The sequence below is a fragment of the Acanthochromis polyacanthus genome, chromosome 15 (assembly GCF_021347895.1).
Source record: "Acanthochromis polyacanthus isolate Apoly-LR-REF ecotype Palm Island chromosome 15, KAUST_Apoly_ChrSc, whole genome shotgun sequence".
Taxonomy (NCBI): domain Eukaryota; kingdom Metazoa; phylum Chordata; class Actinopteri; family Pomacentridae; genus Acanthochromis; species Acanthochromis polyacanthus.
Window position 1 is genome coordinate 19,397,889 of NC_067127.1, and position 24,634 is coordinate 19,422,522.

The window sequence follows — 24,634 nt, forward strand, 5'->3', positions numbered from 1 at the left end:
GCGCCAGGTCATGTTGATTTTGTGTTGTTTTTTGAACTGATTCTAGATAATACAAATGAATTTTAGTATATACTGACCATAGCACCTTCTGACTGATCGTCTTGTAAACTTTGACGAGAGATTTTAATTTTTACTGCATATTTTGGTAATTAGACTCCCTGATTATTTATAGTTATTGTCGGAAAATCACTTGACCCCTAATGAATAAATAAAACTTTAAAATCACAAATTTAGAAGAACAAAAACTTGGATATTTTCTGAGATGCTAAAGTCAAAAGTTTTTATTTGTTTTGTCAAGGGCCTACATCATTTCACTTTGCGAGGTCGGATCATAGTGACTCATGGGTCGATTCATAACCCGTGGGTCGGGTGAGTTGACCTGCAGGTCGAGTGGGTTCAGGTCCAATAGCAAATAAGCTGCATTCTGACTAAGTTATAAATAACTTACAGTAACATTAGCAATAAGTTAGACTGTGGTTACGAGTTTACCATCCACCTTCTCCTTCTTCTCTCATCCCTCCGGTGCCTCAATCACACAGGCACTGGAGTATTCAGGCCCTCATATTCCCTGACTGTCAATAATCTGCATCATCGAACTATAACGTCACCTATATCTAGCACACATTTCTCTGAAACCAGAGCAGAATTCCTAAGTGAGAAGTAGCAACATGCAGCCACAAAAGAGCATAAGGATCATAGGGACACATTGCCTGTAGTATTCCTATGATATTCCTTTAATAGTTCTTTGATCATTAGTAGTATCTGTGCTGGCGAAAACACACCCCAGACCAAGCCACAGAGATGAGACTACAGATAGTTTTCAGCCACAGCATTAAAACTACCAGGAGGCTGGCTGTAAAACATTGATCAAATTGTTCCAATCTAATGTTCTCTTGAGAAACTTTGGATGCTGGCGTTCATGTGGACGCTACTTTGAAAAGCACACCGCCCCATGGAGCCAGCACGCTCTCAGCAGGCCAGTGGAATCTGATACTCCACAAAAATTGTTCAGAACTGGCTCAAGAAACACGATGAGAAGCCTCAGGCACTAACATGAACTGGAACACGCCCGATCCGTGGAGGCCCTACCCCAAAGAATTCACCATTATTATACGAGGCAGGTGGTTTTAATGTTGTGGCTGACCAGCAGACGTTTGCTGCAACCTGGGAGAGGAGCAGGTGTGTGTCGCTGTGCTCAGCTGCTACAATCCCAGGTCATGTCACTTAAAATGGCCCAGCTCCTAATGTTTTGTGAGGAGCATGTGAAAAGCCTGCCTGAATAAACTCAATCTGCTGCATATAATTTTAAGGTTTATTAACTCACTGTTTTATAACGCATGGACACTATAAAAAGACAGAGAGAAAGAATGTGACTGGATATAAGGAACTGTGGCATTAAATGGTCACAGTTATGGTTAAGATGTCCTGCAATGACAGATTTTTTTTCTCGTAAATGTAGTACTTTATTATGTTATTAAATTATATTAATAACTCTTGGCTGTGGAAAACCTTTTTTGACCCACAAAGTATGCTGTCGTCATATTAAAACCAAAACCAATAATGCACAAGTCTGTCTTTCAGCATTTTTAGATTTCTCTGGCCTGTCTGTTGCTGTCAGAGTGAGCTCATTGATTCCTGCAGGAGACAGATATCTTTAAAAATCTCAACGTAGTTCCTATTTTTTAGGAGTTGCATTTTTGTAAATCAGCAGGTCGAGGTTTTATAGATGAGTAAATAGTGCAGTTGTTCTGCAATAATGGAGATGGGGATTGAGTATTTTTCTGTGTTTGTTATTGACTCGGTACAGAAGATACAGATGGGTGACAAATTAAAAGAAAAACCAACATGAAGTGTCTTGCGTTTGGTCACCACGTACCACCAGAGCAGCTTTAATAACCCTTGGCATTGATTCTACGAGTCTCTGAACTCTATTGAACGGATGGATGTCTTTCTCGGCTCTCATTTAGTGCTTTGATGATGGCGGTGCAGAGCGCTGTCTAACAGGTCAGGCTAAAATCTCTCATAGGTGTACAAGCGGGTTGTGATCTGATGACTGCACAGACCTTAGCCTACGATTCACATCATTTTTTATCAAACCATTCAGTCACCTCTGCGGCCTGTGGATGGAGCATGGGTAAAGAGGCCACTCCCATCAGGATAGAAATGTTTCATGACAGGATAAAGGTCAGTCTTCCCTCTAAGGAAATGAAAATCAAGCATTCAGGTTTTTCCTTTAATTTCTCACTGTATGCTGGTCAGTATTAGAGCTGGCAGACTACAGCTGGCATAGCAGGACGTAGCGCATAATTAACAAATCAACAAGTTATTTCAACGAACAGACGGGCTTGGTAGCGTGTTTGCCAAGTGCAATTTTTCATGTTATATGTCCAGATTAGTAAAATGTATTACACCTACTCGTTGCACTTTGTAGTAGAATTTCATGTTCACTCAGGGGACATTCTGGCATACGTTTGCTGTACTCGTGTGAAGCCACGAGCTAATCAGCCTACCTCATCATTAGCAGGCAAAGTTATACGGACACCAGCAGCTTTTATGTACTGAGAGAGGCGGGGTGCCTGTGAGACCTACAGCTCAGCGAGTTGGACCACACTCCGCTTAAACCCTCATGCGTTTGGCTCAAAATAATTAGTTATTTTCGCCTTTTCGTGGGTTTTTGTTGATGGAGAGGATTTTATAGACGTATTGGCACCTTGGCCTTTAACATACTGTGATACTGTGGCTAGTTTGCTCCCTGTTGCCAATCAGCCTGAGGGCCACCCAGAGCTCAGTCCTGACGGAGAGCACAACAGCAGCATCAGCAACAGTATTAGTGTGACAGCTAGTAACAGCTGTTAAGGTGGAGAGGTGAGGCTGAGAAAAGCCAAATGAGGTCCTTTTACTAATGAGGCTTGGGATCATCTCTCCCTCTCTCTCCCGCTCTCTCTCCCCCTCTCTCAGCTGCAGCAGTGTTATCGGTATGCACCTCGTTCTGCTTCCTCTGAGTTCCACAGCAGCTCCAAGGATTCTGCCTCAAACATAGCAATTCAGCTAAAACACTACTCAAATACCGCTGGTGTGCCAGCAGTCAATTTCTGCCTTTTTCCCTCGGAATGGAGCAGAATTCATGAATATCAAAACACATGATTCGAAACATACGGAGAGACTTTGGTTTTCCGACCGTCAAGCAGCGTCCATGTGGCTGCTTATCCCTGCATTGTGTCTGCACTGTGTGTTACCACATGCCTAATTGCCTACTGTTTACTTACTGCTTAGTTTCTCATCACCTGCCGTTTAAGGCTCCCAATCAGCCGGTTGGAAATGAGCTGTCTTCATTGACGTTGATATGTTAATCAATATGGTGAACTATTCTTAAACAAGCACAGACGGAACTTTACAGTTATTGTGAAGTCAGTCGATACAGAGTGATCCCCCCCCCCCCCCCTTCTTTTTTCAAAATAAGCCGTGAACGCGAACACGACTGCAGCCCGCTAAACGGAGCTCAGCGATGACACCGAACATTTGGTGTGAGGGAAATGAATGGAAGTAGGCCACCGAACGCAGCAAAGCATCATAGCAGGCATTTGAATTTCAAGATGCCGCAGTAAATCAAGTTAAGCAGGAGACAAAAACAAAAACATTGACTACAGCTTTTTCAAAAATGTGCAGCCTCTGCAGTTGATCCTGGGATTTTAGTTGACTGGAGCTGTTGTATATTGACTCCTGACACAGTGCTGAAAGCTGGGAGGAAAGTGATGTGCTTTTGCTCCTGATTAAAGCAAAATAATGAAATATTCAGCGGACCCCTTTCACAGACAGTTTTGAGACACCTGCACTTCTTTGCAATAGCTGAAGCAGATTTGTCTTTATTTTGAAATTGATATGGCTACTTCTGTCAGCTCTAGTAAATTCATCTTTCCAGACTGACATTATGTCCTATTTTCAAATCAATTTCCTCTTTTGTACAGTTTGCTGTGATTCATTTAAAAAAAGCAGACATCGATCTCGATTCTTTGCTCCGTAAGAGGAGCAAGAGCTTAGGAGCGTTAGATTCAGGTTGTTCTTTGGCCATTTTCCTCTTACTCAATCACTGCTGGGACCGATTGATGCAGGGAAGTGTTACAGTATGAAGCGATATCGATTTCCTGTGAATGCTCCTCATCCTGATGATCCAATTCACTGATCCTACAGGCTTGCATCACACTCAGCGGGATGTTCGGTTGACATGATGAAGCAGTGCTCTGAAGTCAACCGAATTTCCTGCGCTGTTCTAGAGGCTAAATGAGACAAACACCACACCTGGGATCAAAAAAGTGACAAAATACCTGCTGAGCGCATAATGCCAGTTTAATTTTCTCTTTCCAGATGGACTGGCTCACACCTGAGATGTGAAGTGTGTTATGTGAGCCAAGGTGTTTTCCCACCTCGCTGGTGGTGGGGAGAGATGCTGCACTCCGTTGCCATGACATCAGAAGTTCTCTTTGTTCTTGGGTTCCTGATGAGCGGCGCTCAGTGTAATCCTATAGCGAGCGTACCGGTGAGCCGAGAACGCCTGGAAAGGGTTTTGACCCAAGCCAGGGAGGACAAACACCAGGACAAGCAGAGCCCCGAGGAGCCAGTGGGATATGCTGCTCAGCAGCAGCAGCAGCAGCAGCCGCAGCCAGAGGAAATCAATGCTCTGGGCCCCAACAGGACTGCTGTGAGCCGCGCCAGGCCCAACCTCACATCCCAGGCACGAGGATCTAAAGGCGGGAATTCCCAGGAGCTGTGGAGCGAACAGGACAGCCCGAACCAAATAGACGAGGGCCCCACCAGTGACGTCACGCTCTCCCTGGACGCCATCGACGAGTACGCCTACCCAGACTACAGGGGCAAAGGCTGCATGGATGAGAGCGGCTTTGTGTTTGCCATCGGCGAGGAGTTCACCCCGGGCCCTTCAACTTGCCCTTGCCTCTGCACAGACGAGGGCCCTATGTGTACCAAGCCCGAATGTCCCAAGGTTCACCCTCGCTGCATTAAAGTGGACACAAGCCAATGCTGCCCTCAGTGCAAGGAGAAAAAGAACTACTGCGAGTTCCGGGGAAAGATCTATGCCTCGCTAGAAGAATTTAAGGTGAGTCCCATTAAGTGCATTCACTCTTTTTTGACATGCTCAAAGTTGAAAGAAGTGCTGACAGAACACTCCTCGCCATCAATGGAGTTTATCACAGGCACTACACAGAAACTAGTTACCTTGCCTTGCAGCATGGAAGCGAGCAGGCAGGCAGATTTATAATGGCAAAGGTCAGCACTTGTCTTTTTTCTCACACAACGCCAGAATATTACCGGAGGTTAGATTTAGCAATGCAGTTTCAGCAGGAGTGTTTCCATATTCAGTTTGTTGAAACACATGATAGCGTTACAGTTATAGTAATGTTACAACTGCAGAGCGCTCTGCTGCATGTGGGTGTTTCAGAGAGAAGACACAGAGATGCACTTGCAAAATCTTTAATGTTTTATCTTCTGGCACTTCATTTAGCAGCACCTAATGCTCCACTTTACGTTGGCGAGTCTCTCACCAGGTGGTTCGGGCTAATATGGGATTTCTTCCTCTAACTCCTGGTGTAGCTGACAGCTCTTTGTCAAGTCTCTGCTTAAGGAAATCTACAGAAATCTCCACTTCCACAAGCGGCATGCATCAGCCTTTGTGTGTGTGTGGAGGGGGGGGGCACTTTGAAACTAAGCAACAGGCAGGTTTTTATGCTTGATTGCAACATTCTGGGGCATTGTGCTAAGTGCTACCTCTCTCCATTTTTCACAGTGGAGTGCCGTGCGGAGGCGCAGGCCTCTGCATCTACATCAATGCTGGTAGAATTAACCTTTGCTCTCTTGTTAAGACTAAAGGTGTACGACTTTATATAAGCGGCTGCTAAATGAAACCTTTCACGGCATTGTAGACCCTGGATGTAATTCCAGCCGTATTCTGCCAGTCCCAGCCTTTGTCCCACATTTGTTCTGTTCAAGGTACACAGGAACGCTCAGATAACCAAGTCATTTCTAACTCTGTTCACGCACCAAGGAAATTGGAAGCATCTTTCTCTTGTTTCCCGTTCCTATTGATTTCTCCATATCCTCTGATTGGAAAGTGAAGTTCAATTTTCAACTCAGCCTTCTCTAAAATGAGGCACTCATTGGCAATGAAGTTGAGAAAGATGGGACTTCCCTATAGATGCAGCTTTGTGACACTGAATGCACACACTCCTAAACAGGCCAGACAGGGAGGAGTATTTGTTTGTGCATTTGTGTGTGTTTGAGAGACAGAGATAGCTGGAGAAAGATAGAACAGCAGAAAAAAACAAAAAACTGAGACAAACACCGAGGCAGACAAAGAGCCAGAGACAAAGATAGCAAGAAATTAATTAAGAGGAGATGACTCTTTGTAGTCTGTGTACGTGTATCTGTGACTGAGCTGCTTGTGAGGGTGTTAATTACTGTTTCTTCTCTGCTATCCAGGTGTCTCCATGTGAGAAGTGCCGGTGTGAGCCAAGCGGAGAGGTGTTGTGCTCTGTGGCAGCCTGCCCGCAGACGGAGTGTGTGGACCCCGAGTACGAGCCGGATCAGTGCTGTCCCATCTGCAAGAGCGGTGAGTGGAGACGATTTCTCTCAACAAGGCTGCGGTGAACACTTGATCCCAGTACGACCAGCCTTACAGTGGCGGCCGCTGTGTAGCACCACTACAACAGACTAGTGTTGAATGTTTTTGCTCAAGGGCACCTCGACAGGAGTAATGAGGGCAAGGTAGCACGACACACATTTCGCTGACGCAAAGCACGCAGCATGCTGCACTGCAGTGTGTGCTGTATCTTGCCACATCAGATCAGATCTATTTAGAGAAAGTCACACCAAAAATATGGTTAATGAGTTATGAGCCATGGCTTGTTTTTGTGTAAATCATTCCCTCTTGTGTCGTTTTCAGTTTCAATTTCATGTAATGATTTGTTTCATTCGATGGGGGCTGCAGCGCATGCTCCACTTGAGGTAGGTTTACTTTTTGTGCTGCTGGGGGTTTCAGGTTTATGTTCCTGTTGGTTTGAGAGCTTTGGCCTGTCTGAGAAGAAGGAAATCTGCGGCTCAGAGTCGATTATCTGAAGTTCTTTCGGATGATTCCCGACAGCATGTCCTAGATTATGTCCCCTTGTTTTCTTGGTGTGACTCTAATGCAACGTGGCAATGTCAGCAACATTGCTTCCTTCAGCAAAAAGAATGATGACTTGCGATATGTATCTCTGACTTGGAATCTTAAAGTGGTGCAGGCTGCCTGCTGTAAACTAGAGCAAACAATCTGCATGAATCTACGTACTGTAAAAATGCTTTGTCTGTATGAGCTGCTTACTAGATGACGGTATCATTTTTGAGTATAACTGCAAGCAAAACATCTTGATTTTCATGCGGTTTGTCAAAACTTTTGCACGTTAAATGACGAGTGCAAGAGAACTAGAAGAGAAACTACAGACTATCTTGCAGCGAACTTTATTCTCAAAAGAGATATGAAGAAAATACATTAAGATGATCATTTAAATGGATTAAATACACAAAATGTCCACCGTATCCAGCCTATGACTTCCATCTATGCACTTCATTATAATTATACCCAGAATATCCCATTAGGATAATTCATGTGTCATTATAAACTCATAAAACAAAAGTAATGAATGCTCATGACGAGTTATCAATCAGAGGTGGTCCCACTCCAATTAAAAATCTGTCTCACAACCTTCAGAGATAACGAGTCGCAAAAATTCGTAATCATGAAGGGTTACTCACTCTATTAATATTTTCCTGTTGTGATCTTGGGAAATACATGCTGGTCCTTTGTTCCCTTTTTTTTTCTTCTGTACACCCACTTTTTATATATGCACATATTGATCATGCTGAGATTGCTTTGTACAGAGTTTGGGCAGTGCTCCATATTTCTCCCTGTGAAATGCCCAGTGGATTTGCTTGGTTGTATTTGCAGGCACGTCAGTCCAGGAGACAGATGTAGATGCAGTACAGTATGTGCAAAGATGTGGCAGACTGACGACAGTGTGCATCTGTATTCAAAAGTCCCACAAAATCCATGGGCTCATTCAGCCGAAAAGGATTTTCTGTTTTAAGATGGCATCAGTCCCTATTACCATAAGATTACCACACATTACCATTCAATAAACGGAGCTCAGTATGTTAAAGACGCCAGGTTACCTGACCATAACTAACTCTGTCACACTCTGAATTAGAAATACTTGGATTAGTGGAGTCCTTTGGGATTCTGTGATTAATGTGTTACCACACTGATTCAAATATTAACATAGAAAGTGCTACTCAGGATGCAAAACTGTTGTACTTTGCTTCTGTGCTTTTGGAGGAGCTTCCTAAATTGATGACTCAAGTGACATCTTGTTAATCTCATCTTGGGCCGTAAGATTGAGTGCACTTCAAACTTGGAGCAGTTTGAAACCTGTGGGGTTTCTTGTAGATTGTTTATAAAGATTGACAAACCCTCCGTGACATCACTCACTGGTTTTATGAAGATTAGACATGAAGCGTGGTGGCTTCGCCCGCCTTCATCTCGACAGCTCCTGATTCCTCCTAACCATCAGCTAATCCAAAAATGAGCAATAAGGTGCAGTGTTGAGCTAAATAGGAACATATCTGGGCCACTGACTGTCCTATGACAGCACACACCTGTCACTCCAAGCAGCCAAGCCCTTAATCCTGCATAGCTTTAAGCCTTAGTACTATTTAAATGGGTAAATTATTTAATAAATAAGACCTTGTACAGATGTCATGAATCAGGAAATTGGCTATAGAGACCAAAATTATTGCGTGTTCTAGGGTGTAAACATGATTATTTTTGCTGTAAATTTGGACATTTTAGCATGGGGTCTGAGGGGACTGATGTAGGGGATTTTTGTAGCCGGCCTCAAGTGGCCACATTAATAACTGCAGGCAACTACCTGTAAGATGACAGTATGTTGACTGATTTATATTTAGTAAAAACAAAAACAAAAAGAAAAAAACACTGTGAAAGGATGAATGACCATTTGTAAAAATATAGAATTTTAAAGTGAACATTTTTACAGCTTGTTTTTTCTAGCTAACATGTGAATTTTCATTGATTTCACTAGTTATTTATAACTTTGCAAAACAGGGAAATTACAGATTAAACAAGAAACGCATTCAGAGCACAGTTCACCACCAAGGCTACTCAGTCAATGTATCATTTCTGACAGATGAAATCTTTTACAAGAACAGACCATGCAGTGAGCACAGGCGTGTGTTATGCATGTGTATATTTTGTATGGATCCCGAATCACGTGACCTAAATATGTAGCGGGCATCAGGAATTGATGGGATTTGGAAACAACTCCACAATTTTATCAGTTGTTCCTTGTATCATTTCCAACAGATAAGTCCGCAGCGGTCGGTTTGTAGTAGGATCACAATCGTGTGATCATCGGCAGGAAGCTGACGTAGTGGACACGTTGTGCCGCTATCTCGCATATGACAGAAATCTTTAACAAATCCGTGAATCTAGACTACAAGCTGCATCACTGCCTAAATCTTATCACTTGGTTCTTGTGTCATTTCTGACCTTCCCTGAAAATTTCATCCAAATCCGTTAGTCCGTTTTTGAGCAATGTTGTGCACAGACAGATTAACAGATGGACAAACGTACGCTGATCATCACATAACTCGGCCACATTCCTTGGCGGACTAAAAATGGATTGAGATCAAAATCAAAGTTAATTTTTTACAGTTTAAAATTAGACTACTACTGATTCACTTTAATATAGATACTTGGATGCATGCTGTTCTTGACATCATTACTGATGTGTGGAGGTAAAGTATTATTAAATCAGAGTTTAAAGAACAAAACTTGCTTTTTTGATCGCAACTTTTATAATGTATAAAAGCTGAACAAAGCATCTCTATGAATTCCGAGTCTAAGAAAGGGGGAAAAAAAGTGAGCAGTCAACAGCCATGGTGTTGTTCACACACTGAGCAAAACTCTGAACCACCTCAGCAGTTCCACTTTTGATTCAACCATTAATCTGTGATGACCTTCCAAACCAACTCTCAGTCACCTAACAATGTCTGTACGAAAATGAACTGGCCTTTTTTTGTACTGAAACAGAAGCACCCAAAATAGCTTCTTCCACTTTGCAATTCAATGAAAAACATTGTTGAGTTGCATTATGGGGACTGAGTGACTTTTTGCTGCTATTCTGAATAATTTAATCTTTCCCAAAGTCCTTCAAATTCATGGAATAGAAGTAGTAAATTACTGGAGTGTCCCTGCTAACCTGGTCGTATTGTTTCCTTTCACATACACCTGTATGACACTTAGCTAAAATTAGAAGCCCGCTCCTTCGTCGTCATGCAGCTTCTGTCAGCTCGGTCTCACACTCTGTTAGCGTAATCTACGGGAGCACAGTGGTATTTATGAAGAGGCAGAAATAGCCTTTGGCAGCATTTACGCCTCATCTGTGCAGCAGTCAGGCTACAGTGTTTTTAACGCTGCAGCAGATGAGATTTTTATGTATTTTTAGAAATGTGACAATCATTTTGACTCCGTTTTCACTTTTCTGTGCCTCCTGCTGGTGTTTTCACATATTCCGGATAGCTGTGAATATCAGAGCTCAAACTGTTAATTAGATTGAGAATCTTTGTACCAATGTGTGTTTAACAGCCTCTTATTGGACGGGAAACATTTCTGGCTGTGATTTCATGAACACGGCTTGCGAGGTTGTCACCGTGTAAACACGAGGTGTAAACATTCAACATCTTTGTGAGACTGCATGCTGCCGGTCACCTTCCACCTCCTGGAGAAAATGGAGGCCTTCGTCAGGGAATAATCAAAAACATGTTTTCTTCAAGACTTAATTGCAGCATGATTGCATTTGCATTTCCAGTTCATTTCACACAAGACTTGACACAATAAAGTAAACACAATAACATGCGAAAAAAACTAACGACACACGGGATACCTTATTAAATAATTGCAGGAATTGCTAATTGGATGTAAACAGAAGTAAATGAGACATCAGTCTAAATAACATCACTGATCTTCTTTCAGGTCATATCAATATCAAAATGATTACACATTGGATTTCACTTTGTCTTTTATTCATGATGCTACTTTGCCAGGTATTGCAGACGCCGTGATTTAAATGATGAAGATCATCGATTGTCAACTCCCATCTCGCCTCCGTTGATCACGCTGCACTCAATATGAGACAGCTCCGAAGTGGTAGCTCCGTGATGAAACACGCCGATGATGTAAAATAAGGTTACTGGAGGTCGTCAGAGAGTTCCTCCTCTGGTTCTGTTGTTTGTCTCGTCTGCAGATGTTGTTTGAGGTGCGGGCAGATGTTAAGACCTCCCAGGATCTCTGCCGCATTCGAAGTGTCACATCAAAGCTCAGCTCATTAATGGCAAAGAATCACACGCTCATCCAGATGTGTAACGCCACCAAAAAGTAAAGAAAAATGGATCACAGAGTCGAACAGCGTGCACTGAAAAGTATTCAAAAAAGGAGAGAAATGGAACAAATGAGGTGAAACATTGAAACATAAGATCTGTAAAGAGAGAGAAAAAAAACAGCTTTTTTATTCAACAAGTCATCTCTCCTGTCTCTTACCCTCATTTCCCAGCAAACAGCCCTTTTCCTCTTCACCGTTTTCCTCACTATTGATATAAATCACAATGAAGTATTTCAATGTTTGATAAGTTCATCAATTATGCACAAGCATTATCTTGGCCTTTTCAGGCATGCAAAATCAATGCTTATGGCAGAGCACCCTGCCTCAGATGTGTTATTCAGCCTGTATGCAAGGAGACACTTGGGGAAGAGCCAGGGGAGGAAGATGAAAGTGAGAGGTATCGCTAACATCCACCCCAGACAGTTGTTCATGAATATCAAAGAACAGCTGTGAATGGAGGCAGGTTCTCATCATTTTTTACTCATTATCTTAAAGCACTGGATCACATTGCAATTAAATGGTTTCATAGCCTCTAAAGTTTGTGACTATCATTCGCTTGCTGCCATAAAGTTTAATTAAACAATATTGATTCATGTAAAGAACATCAAATCAATATGAGTCAAAGAGAGAAAACATGTTCTCTACACCGGAGTGTTTTTTTTTTTTTTTCTGCTGCCAATATTTTTGAAGCGTTGTTTTTCTTCTTCTTGGACATATAGGTAGAGGCACTGAAGCACTGTCTTGCTGCATCTGCTTTTGAAGAATGCTTAGGCAAAATAAAAATCAATGCAAGAGAAGCCTCTCTCTCTCTCTCTCTCTCTCTCTCTCCCTTTCGCTGGCACCTCGGCCACAGCTCCCTCCCTCTTGTCCTTTGCTCTTGCAGGGTATCGCCTTGGCAACGCATAAGGAAACAAGTGTGGCTCTTCAAGACTCAGACATTAGGGTCAGCACTAATCTGGGGGGGATGTGATAAACAGTCTGAACTGGAGCCAAAATCACTTCAAATAGAGCAGCACGAGACATGGTAGCCTGGTTGCCAAGAGGGATAGAGATTCATTTAAATTAAGAGAGGCATGATTCATAGAGGGCCTTTTAAGATGTGGCAGGTTTTTTAAAAAGGAACACATCAAAAAAACATATGAGTCAAAAGGAAGTTGTTTATAGGGATGTAAAATGATGTGGTTTGCCCATCTTTCATCTCATACTGACAGCACAGATAAGGAATAATGCTGCAAACAGAGATAGCCTCGGTCAATGAATGCAAAAATTATGCTTCTTTATTACTGAGCCCCATATTCCTTAGTTACTGTTGCTATCCAAATCGTAATGTAGCTTACAATAATATCAGTGGCAAATTTACCACTAATTTTCCAGACATTTTTGAAACAAAGTAATAGATTTTACACAGAAATGTATTTTTTCATTGGAAATGATATCTGTTGCCAATCTGTTGCAATATTTCATCTGACAATAGCTTTAGTGCTCAAAACCCCTTTTGCGCTGATTCAGTTTAAAACAACAAAAACACGTTTAAGTTCCTTAAAATATGCCTCAGTGTGCAATAAAACATCATAAATGAGGTTTTAAGATGATGTAAGACATACAAAATGAACTCAGACCTAGTGTTTTAGTTTAAAAATGAAATGAAAAAAGTTATTTGTTGTAAATTTTTGTTTTGTTAATTTTTACAAATAAAGATACCTATATATTATACCGTTCAAAAGTTTGGGGTCACCCAGGCATTTTCATGTTTTCCACTTTTATTCATGTGCTAACATAATTGCACAAGAGTTTTCTAATCATCAATTAGCCTTTCAACACCATTAGCTAACACAACGTAGCATTAGAACACAGGAGTGATGGTTGCTGGAAATGTTCCTCTGTACCTCTATGTGGATATTTCATTAAAAATCAGTTGTTTCCAGCTAGAATAGTCATTTACCACATTAACAATGTCTAGACTGTATTTCTGATTAATTTGATGTGATCTTCATTGAAAAAAAAAGTTTTTCTTTCAAAAAATAAGCCCATTTCTTCGTGACCACAAACTTTTGGACGGTGGTGTTTTTGTATATCTGATGAGTTTGGCAACATAACCTTACAATAAACTTCCCCAAACTAAATGAAGAGCAGGAAAGAACTACAAACATTATTCTAATCTACCTGTTTGCTTGCCTGCTGTATCTATTCCTGATGACTTTCTAATTAACTCTCTGAATGTCAAAACCAGCAAGCAGGTTTGAAAGTCATGCTATCGTAGAATATCTCCAAAATTACACCGTTTATCAGATGGTTGAACAAATTATGTGTGGAATGGAGCTCCATCAGGTAAATTAACCAAATCTAAGCTTAAAAATCCATCAAAATCACGCCGTTCGATGTGTCACTATTAAAAAACGGCAAACCTGTTGCACCGAATTCTGTAAAAACAAAAGAAACAAGCAAAAAAAACACTAGAAGTTTTACCAAACTTGGACCGCCCAGCGACAAAGATGACCCCTGTGACCTTGAAAATGAGGTCACGGTCACCAAATGCGAACTTGACCTGTGTCTTATTATGGTAGACCTGTGTACCAAATATGGTGAGGCTACATCCATATTTTATGGAGTTATCGCGTGGAAACCAAAGTGTTACAAACAAGCAAGACCATGCAGCTGAAAACAATACCTTCCAGCAAACGCAGTTTTGCCGGGCGGTAAAAACAACAACAGCAAGATTAAGTAGCCTTGATGAGACGTCATTCGCGTGAAAAAATTCAAGGACTTTTCAGGTGAACTGCAGGCTGTGTTTACACAGAGCAGGTCGGACACAGTGTAGAGCAATTGGAAGGAAAATGAAACATCCTTGATCAATAAAATAAACGCAGCATGACTCAAACAGTATCCAGAGGAGCAAGCTGTCAGCAAGCTGTTGGAAGTTACACTGAGCATGGAGAAAGAGTGTGCAGAGCAGTGTGAACAATGCTTAGTTTTTAGAAGTTGTAGAAATATAAATAGAAAAACCGTCTGTATTACTTAGAGCCACCTTTCTTTCCCAGTTTGGGAAAATGTTGTACATGCTGATTCAGAACTTTGTCAATTGTGTGAAATAAATAGTCAGTGTAACTAGAAAAGCACTCAGAGTACTTCGCTAAGGCTACTCATTCCCCAACATGGCATTGTCGGAAATGCAGCATTTGTTTGTTAGTTATTGATGATCAGAAACCACGGCACTATAGAATGTGGTCATTTAATATAGACGTACCCACAAACAAAATGACCTTGCACTGAGCACAGGCATGTGTTATGCATGTCTACATTATGTACTGATACCGAATCGACCTAAATATGTAGCAGGCAGCGGGAATTGATTGGACTCAGAAACACCCCCACATGTACAGCAATTAATAGTTGTGCCGCTTCTATAGAGGTGGAAGAAGTTCTATTGCAGTGTAAAATAAGCAAAAATGTGACAGGGATGAAAAATAATGCTGTGAATAAAAATCCAAAAGCAACAGCAAAAAAAAACCCAAAAACCTACAGAAACTGCATGGGTTTTAGAAGGTTGAAGCTTTAACCCAACATAATAATAACTTTGATGACATACACCTCGTATTTGATAGTGTCATCAGATTATCATTGTAGTTAGTTAGCTCGTTAGCCGTACATCCTAACAGTTAAGGTTCGAGCAAAAATATCCACTGGTAAGTAGGGCTGGAAAAAGTATCAAAGTCTGTGTTGATGAAACTGTCCAGGTGCTACACCCAAACCTCAGGACCTGCAGTTCTTTTTCAAAAAGGTCACATGTGTCACAAAAAGCTATTATGAATGAAGCATTGTGGGGTAGCGAGATGCCCGACCTATAAACCATATTCTCCTGTTGTCGGAACACCAACAACAATCACATCATTGTTTTTTCAAGGGAAAATGTTTTTTTTTTTTAAATCCCGTTATTAAAGCCAACTGTAATAGTGTTGTTTTTGCATTCCATTCTGTTAGTCGGTTCCATACGCGTTATATAGTGCTATTAGGTTTTTATAGCCTCACAAAATATGCAATCCTCCAGATATTCTGAATCTTGCACTTGTAATGCTTTAACATGCAGAGAAATCCGAAGCTCACCAGTACTTTTGTGCTAAACTCTGATTGGACTATTATTATTTGTGTGGAAAAAAAATGCCAAAGATTAATTAACTGTACAATTAATGCACCCGATCTGAGTAATTTCAGTGTGAAACAAACATAATGACAACTAGTAATAAATTCAGTTTGTGGTGTTTGTTGTTACAAATTACATAATGTCTGTAAAGCATGCGGTAATCAGGAATAATAACTAAAGTGTGCACTGATTTCATCTTTGAAAGGGATAGTGGGACACTTTGCATCATCTCATAAATTCACAAAAGGTTATTTTTTCCGTGTTCCTCCTTTTGTTTAATCCTTTCATCACAACACTACATTTTATTATCTAAAGGACATTAGCCATTACTGGCCTTTGGAGTTGTGATTACAATAGGAAAAGGTCACAATAATGAAGGTAATTGTCACATTATGTCTTAACAATTACAGTGGCGCTGGGTCACTGAGTGACTCTGCTCTGCTTGTTAGCTGTTCTTTTCTTCTAAATCTTCTTCAGAATAAAAGTCAGCGTGACTTAAAAATAGATTTTTGTCTCAGTTCGCATAACGAGACGAACAAAGCTGAAGAAGAGGATGTTGCGGGTTTGATGTGAGAGCTTTAAATGTACCGTTTTTGAGGTTGAAGTAAATGGAGGTCTTCCAGTAAACTCTGTCACCTGGACACTGCTGTGATGGCTGGCGTGGGTTTGCGGCTCCATCCCTGTGAAGGACATCGGTTATGACAGTCGCGCTACTAGTGTGCAGCTGGGTTATTCAGCCACAGAGATTATCAGCGGGTGCAGTCGCTGGGTGCAACATATGCAAACAAAAACTCCCATAAGCTGCCACTTCCATAAAAACGGACTATCTGCAGCGTCAAATCGAGGCAGTTCATATTTAAAAGTCGACACTCGTCTCACACAGCTCCTCCCAACCAAATTATTCATATTGTTGTGAAAATCAGAGCCTCTCCTCTCAAAGTTCTCCCACTACCTGTATTTGCAAAGCAAGGTCATTTTTACTCTGCATTTATAATGCAAATGTACTAAAGAAATGCATTAAGATGAGTGATTTCTGCTTTTCTTCGCTTTCCATTACCTTATAATGCAGCTCTGCAGGTTTTAACATTTCAGAATTAAGGGGAGTTATGATCGGGATGTGTCCTCGTTTCCCGGTCCATTATCTGGCGCCGCTACAGAGCCAAAAGCCACAGGTGCTAATGGCTATCTCTTTCACATGCTTCCCATGCCAACTTCTAACACGCTGCAGTGACAGTTTGGGTCCAACTGTTCGCGCACATGCACAGTCCATTTGTCTCTGCCTCTTCTGGTGCTGTTGAAAAGCTCTTGTGAAGCCTGATGTGTCTATAAAAAAAATCTTTTGCTGCCACAGAGCGCGAGAGGCAGAAAGACAGAGAGTGATGGAGAGACAGGGATATATTATATTAATGAAGCAAAGGCAAAAAGGTGGGTGTGATATGAATGGCAGAATAACAGAGTGACAGCAATGAGTAAGCACAGTGGCGTCGAATCCATGCATTAATTAACACAAATGAGTGTCATGCAACTGTGAATGACTGGATGACAGGCTGCGGTTTAATCCAGAAGGAAGCGCTTGTGATTTATGTTGCGAAGTGCGAGATTATTTTTTCGCATTTTTCTCTCCAAGCATATCCCTGACATATGCGTCTTTCATTCGAGACGCTGTGTTCTAAATGCTGCTAATGATGATGAATCAGCAGCGACAGCAGTGTGGGCCACGAGATGAGTTGTTATTCAGATAGGGTGTGTGCGTGTTCATCTGAAGACTTATAAATGTGTTAGGGCTGACATTTTGACAGGCCTCTGCAAACTGTTCACATTGATTGATGTGCCAGCACTCACCTTCTGGGTGCCGGCGTCCAATGAAATGCGGCGACTGCGACTCAAAAACTCCCCATTTATCAGCATCTTAATTATACAACAGAGTGGCTCAAGACCTTGTTAGTCTAAGGGAAGAAGCCATTGTTATGCTATACCTGATGTTGTGGAAGCAATTCCCACAGTGTTTATGTTTTGCCGTGCAGCTTGAGAGATAATGGATGATTTATGAGCACCTTTATTCCAGCCACCGGTCGAGGACAGAGGCACATTCACCCGATGAAAGCCCAGAGAAGGTAACGCAGTCGATGATACAAGGAGGACGGTTGTGTTTTTATATTGTCGGCTTGGTGAGCAGATTTCTCTATGCACTTAGTGTTGACAGCCAGAAGAAGCACCAAAACATGCCGGGCTTCATTGGTAGTTTTTTACCACTTACAAGGCAACAGCTACACCCAACATCAAAACTTCCATTAGGGAGAGCCAATTTCCAGCAAACTAGTAAAAAAAAATCTGTCCCCAGGGGTGCACTTCAACACTGTATTAAAGCACTGCGTAACAGTGCTTAATTTGTTTTTTATGCACACTCCGAGCACTCCAACCTTGAAGTTACGTAAGGAGAGGAGCCGCCTTCAGCAAGACATATGCTTTACTTGTGGTGTAGCCGATCTAAGGAGTGTGGAGCAAAATATAATTGAATATATCTCGTGTGAATACCCAAGACTGAGTCAAATACTGAGTGTGAATGAAAAAAAAATGCTGTCTGAATCCCAGGATAAGACAGTGGAGGAGATAATCGTGTGATTCGGGTCCTTAAGAATTCAGTGTAATCACTGCAATCCCAGGATGCATCTCTCTCTCTCTCTCTCTCTCCTGACAGGAGCTTGGTATTTCAGAATGAAAATGCTCCTCTGCATAAACCATGAGTGGTCACTCAGTGGTCTGAAGAGGGAGGCAGTTATGGCCAGTGGGGAATCTATTTTGAGCAGACACAAAGGCAGTTGATGATTCATGGTAGATTGGCAGGAGGGAGTGAGAAACTGTAAGAAATTCCACCTGTTAGAGGATCAGAGTGACAAATTCATTATGTTAAATGGGATCAGCCCTGGTTTTCATTTCAAATGAATTCCTGTCAGAAATGGACATGAGCAGGCGTGTTCAGAAAACGAGATGCTTGTGTATCCATTACTTTTTGTGTGCCTCGTATATTCCCATAACCAGAACACTATTTTGGGAAACAATCAATGAAAGCCCAGATGTGAGAGCCCATTTTCCGCTGAGTGAAATGAAATGAAGGGCAGCGCATTCTCTCTCTGTTGTGTTCATTCACTTCTTTCGCTGACAACATTCAAGTTCACTGAGATGCCATGAAACTATCTTAAAGGAACGAGATAAGACAACTAGCGGCACTGAACTCCGTATGGAAATGTGGCCATTGCAACAGATATGGCATCTAAAAGTAGCAGTAAAACAGCTGAAGCTCTGTCCTACTTTCAAACTAGTATGTGTCCCATTGGCCTCCGTTCCACAATGTATTTTTGCATGGAGGGTTTTTTGTCATCAGTCTGTGTGGAAACTGAAATATGTTGCTCTGTAATTCTGCCCATTCCAGCTAATGTGCATATATATATATATATATATATATATATATATATCACTCAAAAGTTTAGATACACCTTCTTATTCAATATTTTTTCTTTATTTTTACTACTTTATACATTGTAGATACATACTGAAGACATCAAAACTCTGAAGCAAAATGTATGGAATTATGGAGCAAACAAACAATTGTGAAATAACTCAATGTGTTGATATAGTTTTAAAACCTCGAAGTAGCCACCTTTTGCTTTGATTACTGCTTTGCAAACTATTGGCCTTCTCTCAGTGAGCTTCATGAGGCAGTAACCTGAAATGGTTTTCACTTCACAGGTGTGTCTTGTCAAGGTTAATTTGTGGAATTTCTTGCTTTCTTAAAGGGGTTGGGACCATCAGTTGTGTTGTACAGAAGTCAGGTTGGCACACAGCTGACAGTCCTATTTGACAACTGCTAGAATTCACACTATGGCAAGAACCAAACAGCAAAGTAAAGAGAAACAACAGTTCATAATTACTTTAATAACTGAAGGTCAGTCAGTCTGAAAAATTACAAAAACTTTGAATGTATCCCCAAGTGATGTCGCAGAAACCATCAAGCACTACGATGAAACTGGCTCACATGAGAACCACCCCAGGAAAGGAAGACCAAGAGTCACCTCTGCTGCTGAGGAGAACACTCCATCGTATTTACCTACTTTAGCTTGGTTTCTATTATTAAATCATAATAATTTTAACATATTAATGCAAACTGTGCAGAATGAATGTTGTTAAAAGGATGGAGTCCTCGGGTTTTTACCAGCGAGTGACTGAGAACCAATAAAAGACACTATTGTAAAACCAAGGCCACCACTTTGTCCTGAATGAGACTCTGTGTTTTGTGTAATTGCAATAGCCAAGGTCAAACATGTTGAGCACGCACATTTGACACACTTAAAATGCAGAGTTTCATTTAACTAGCATGTAGGCTAATTGGAGGATCTTTAGTCAAGTTGCCCACTGAGATATGGAAATTTTGGACTGCACAAGTCAGCAGATAATTATTTTAACATTGGCTCGTGTCCTCAGTTAGCACCTCTAATGAGCCAAAAACACTCCTTTTCAGTAATATCACATACAACGCAGTCACCAGTGTTGCCATTTGCTGATACCAGACACATCAGTCCTGTAGAACTGCATAGTAAATGGTGCATCTTTTTCTGTATGTACTCATTTATCAAACAAACAGAAAACTGTGAAATGTAATGTAATCAACTTCACATATTTAAAGCCTTAATATCTGCTGGTGCAGGCCATAGAAGAATGTATTCTGAAGACCTTCGTGAATGTAAAATTATAACGTTAAGGTCAACACATTCAGAGGCCACTTATCTTGATGTTTAATGTCACTAACTGGGTTTATGGATAAAGAAGAAATGGACGTTGAACAACTTGTAGAAAAGTGTTCTATCACCAGAAAGGCAGAAATTACAGGTTGTTCGTAATTCATAGTGACAAGGCTGTGTATACAAGGAATTTCAAACTGATTGGAATCCTTCAAGCGACACAAAGACGACGCCACAGCAGCCAACCATGAGGTCGCAGAGGTCTGGGCCTTGGTCTGTTTCAGACACCGTGCATGAAATGTGGGTGTGAATGAACGTGGTTTTACTTCGTGAATGGAAGTGTTTGCACCTTGTTATAGTATGTCTCCCAACTGACACTTCTGTTTGGCTGTAGCTGGAGCATAGCTTAGGCAGAGCAGTTAGCAGATCTATGCAAATCCTCTGCAGACTTATTGGTTGCATCGATCTGCCAAATATAAATGATTGCAGCCAGTTAGAGCTCTTTCCTCAGAAACATGCGACCATGTTTCTGTCACATCTTGAAGTCTACAACAGTGAGTAAGATTATTCTCTTTGTTTGAAAACCAAATAATGTCACCTTAGGAGCATATTAAAGGTGCGATAAATAAGAATCTGAATTTAAATGTAGCATTAATATAGTGGCAAGCATCTGCTGTGTAAAGATAGTCACGTAATGGTGTATTTATCAGAAAATTAAGTCACACTCGCTTTGTGTGTGTTATCTAAGTTTGCATGTTAGTGCATGTGAGTCCCTCCCTTTGGAACTGTTGGTCATCCTGCATTTTAAACACGATGAAAAACAGAAGTGCAGATGAGTACTCAGTCTATGTTCTAAAACCCAAACCGTTTCAAAGGTAAATATTCTATTAAAGTTATTTACCTGATTTATTTGCATTTGTTTTATTTCAGATTTGTGTGAGAGTCTCCACATAGTTTTGGTATACGCTTGCGAGTCAGCCAGAGGCCTATTTATTCCTATGGGAAGATTTGTGATTTGCAATGTCCAGTGCTGTGTCTGGAATTTGGAAAAATTTGCTGAGGACTGTGTGGCGGGAAGTTGGAAAAACAAATTAGTTAACAGACTATTGAGTTGCTTGAGTATTTCAGCAGTCTAATCGTGTAAATGTATAAATGAAAAGAAACTAGTTTAGCACATGCTAGCTGCTGGACGTACAAAGTGCAAGCATTGGGATTATATGTCTTTTCAAGTTTTTTTGGGCTCATAGACTTTATTGTATGGGACAGTGGAGAGAAAGAGAGGCAGGAAACAGGGGGAGGACCTGCAGCAAAAGGCCATGGGCTGGATTTAAACTCATGAGCATTGCGTTGGAGACTATTTATGGGTCAGCCCATCAACCAGTTGAGCTACCAGGGTTCTTGATTATATGTCTTTAACAGAATTTTTCCGAAACTGATGACACACCTTGCTCCTTTATTGTTGTGGCAATGATACATGTGTGCATTCCATGAAACTGGATGGTTAAAGAAACTCTCTCCAATGGCTGCGGTAAAGTTTGTGTTCATACAGACAGAAATGCATTCCCTTGCATTAAACACTCTGGGGCATAGTCCATGTATTATAAAGATTTATGGGCATCAAACTAAATTGAGGCATTTAAAGTGAGGTGGTGGTAAGAAATATGAACTATCTGTTTACATTATTGGGTCACAGTAGCCTGTAAGCAGACATCATATGCTTGATTTCAATGCATTTTTAATGCAGTACTGTCAGTGTTAGCGATGACAGAGCAATGTCTGTTCTACACTAAGAACTCACTGTATGGGACTTACAGTTATGATAAAGATACGGACAAATTATTCTGATTGTGTTAAACAAGAAAATAATATTTAAAATAATTAGCATTCTTTCCCTACTTTGTGTTATTTCTGAACTTTTATTGCTCCTATTTAGACTAAATGAATTCCACATGCATTTATGTGGCAAAATAATGATTACGATTCAGATCATGCTGTAATTACTTGTTTTATTTTCCTACTTATTTCAGACAGTAGTTCAGAAATTTTTTTTTCTGGTTTGTCCTAATGTTCACAGTGCTTTTCATAGATTACATTGTGATTAACATGCATTAAAACATTCCTCAGAATGCATGAAAGTATGTGACTGAAATTCACTTCATACTTAAAAGGTACAAATGCACAGCTATATGTCAGTCCAAATTTTGCTCTGGCTATGGCCCTGAAAAGAATGCGACTGAACTGTGCATTCTGTTCTTATACTGCATTTTTACATGTCAAACAGTGTCCTTGGTCAGTCTAGAGCACAGACGAGTGCAACCTCAATGGCACAATTATTTTTCTTCTCTGTACTGACTCCAACACCTACAGAAGAAGGATCTTCTTTCTGGTCTGTGAGTCTGCTCATAAAGCAGAGGTTTTTGCAACTAAAACATTAACTGATCATTAACTGGAATTTCTGTTTATTTAGTTTGAGCAGATTAGCACATTAGAACGTCCCGCAGCACGTTACAACCGCAGGAGCAAAGCAACTCATGCATGTTCAGTATTCTAGTGAGAGTCTGACCTCAGTAATATAACACAGTGCTGCAATCACTGAAGAAATGTATCGAAAGTACATAAGGTCAAGCTGTAATTCCATTTTGAAAAATAATATGGGGCCTATTTTCTGCTTTCGTGCTAGTTTCCCTGTTTTTCTTGTATCACCTACAGGGCCAAATTGCTACGCGGACACAGCGGTGATACCGGCCGGCCGGGAAGTGAAGATTGATGAGTGTACAATCTGCTACTGCACATATGAAGAGGGCACGTGGCAGATTGAGCGACAAGCCACCTGCAGCAAGAACGAGTGCCAGCGGAGCTAAAGACTGGCACAGTGAGGGGGGACTTTGGCACATTTCACCCAGCAAACTGGACATCAGGGTCGCACAGCAGCCCTCGAGCATTTCAACATTTATACTGTAGTCACTCCTGTATTACTGAAAAATGCTTTTATGAAAGTTTATAATCCACACACAGAATATCTATTTATCTATGTATTAAATTATTTATGAATATATACAAAATATAGGGGTCATTAATGCTGAACTCGTGAAAAAATATTTTTTATAGCCTCTGTATTTTATTAAGCAATGTATTGGACCAGAGGTCAATAAAACAACAGAATGTATAGAACACACACAGCTGTCTTTGGAGGTGAAAACCTCGACGTTTCGACACGTGGTGTCTTTTGACGAGCCCTGACACCCGTCCTTCTACCACCAAAGTGCAGACTAGACAATGTGCGATCCGTTTCAGAACAATGGATGAAGATTTGCTGTGTAAGATGATCAAGTGAAGAGTTAAAAACAACGGGGAGGGGGAGAAAACAAGCGCAAATTCAAGAGAACTTGACTGTTTCCTGATTTCTTTGATCTTTTTTGGATGTTCAAATGTGCTTTGATTTGGAAGTGCTTTTTTGTATTTCTCTTGGTACCGTGTGTTCATGTTTCAAATAAATGCCAATCTGTGCTCTGTAGAAGTCCAAATGGTCCCTTTTTTAGCTGTAGGTCGTCATGTTGATGGTAATTCGTATTTACAGGCTTACAAATAAATAAAAATATCCACAATTGACTTGATAGCTGAGTGGTTAGGGCGGATACCGTATGGGGACATGTGCCCTGAGCGGCAGATCACGGTTTGATTTCCGGCTGGCCAGAACATTCACTGCACATCACTGCTCTGCTTGGAATGCTTGCATCGACCAAGAGTCTGTCTTTGGAATAAATGATTTGGCATTTCATCCATCACAGGTAACCTTTGAGTGTGACAAACTTGAACAAATCCACTCTTTAGGTGTGAACATTTTTCTGTTTTGAAGTCCTGGGATGATATCAGTTAGTGTGAAAGCTCCAGGTAAATATTTAATAGGTTGTCAAGAGGGTATTAAGATACTTAGTGATGCAGTTTCATTTCCAGTGGCATCACAAAATAAACATGAGAGGTTAGAAGTGAGCTCACAGAATCTACATAGTTAACTCCATTGAATAAAGGCCAGACTGGACAATATAGAAACTGAAAGGTCACCTGACTGGCTGCATATATTTCTTGCCTTCATTTTCAGTTGGAGGAGAGGGAGTAATGAATGCAGTGCCATGGGGCCCATCGACCAGCACATCAAAATGATGATTAATAATTTAAGTGCAGGTTATGAACATTGAGAGGCAGGTGGTGATAAATGGATGCAGATGTTGTGTTTCTGCTTTCTCCTGTTATCTTTTGCA

General features: G+C 41.0%; 1 protein-coding gene across 1 annotated transcript in view; it reads left to right on the forward strand.

Moving 5' to 3' along the window:
• The window catches only part of vwc2 (von Willebrand factor C domain containing 2), a 31,762-nt gene extending 7,870 nt beyond the window's left edge, over window positions 1–23,892 (forward strand). Inside the window, exons 2-4 of the mRNA XM_022215218.2 lie at window positions 4,363–5,110; window positions 6,490–6,619; window positions 23,085–23,892. Of these exons, the coding sequence (XP_022070910.1) occupies window positions 4,442–5,110; window positions 6,490–6,619; window positions 23,085–23,236 (951 nt within the window). The 5' untranslated portion in view covers window positions 4,363–4,441 and the 3' untranslated portion in view covers window positions 23,237–23,892. The remainder of the gene's footprint in view (window positions 1–4,362; window positions 5,111–6,489; window positions 6,620–23,084) is intronic.
• The last annotated feature ends 742 nt before the right edge of the window (window positions 23,893–24,634 follow it).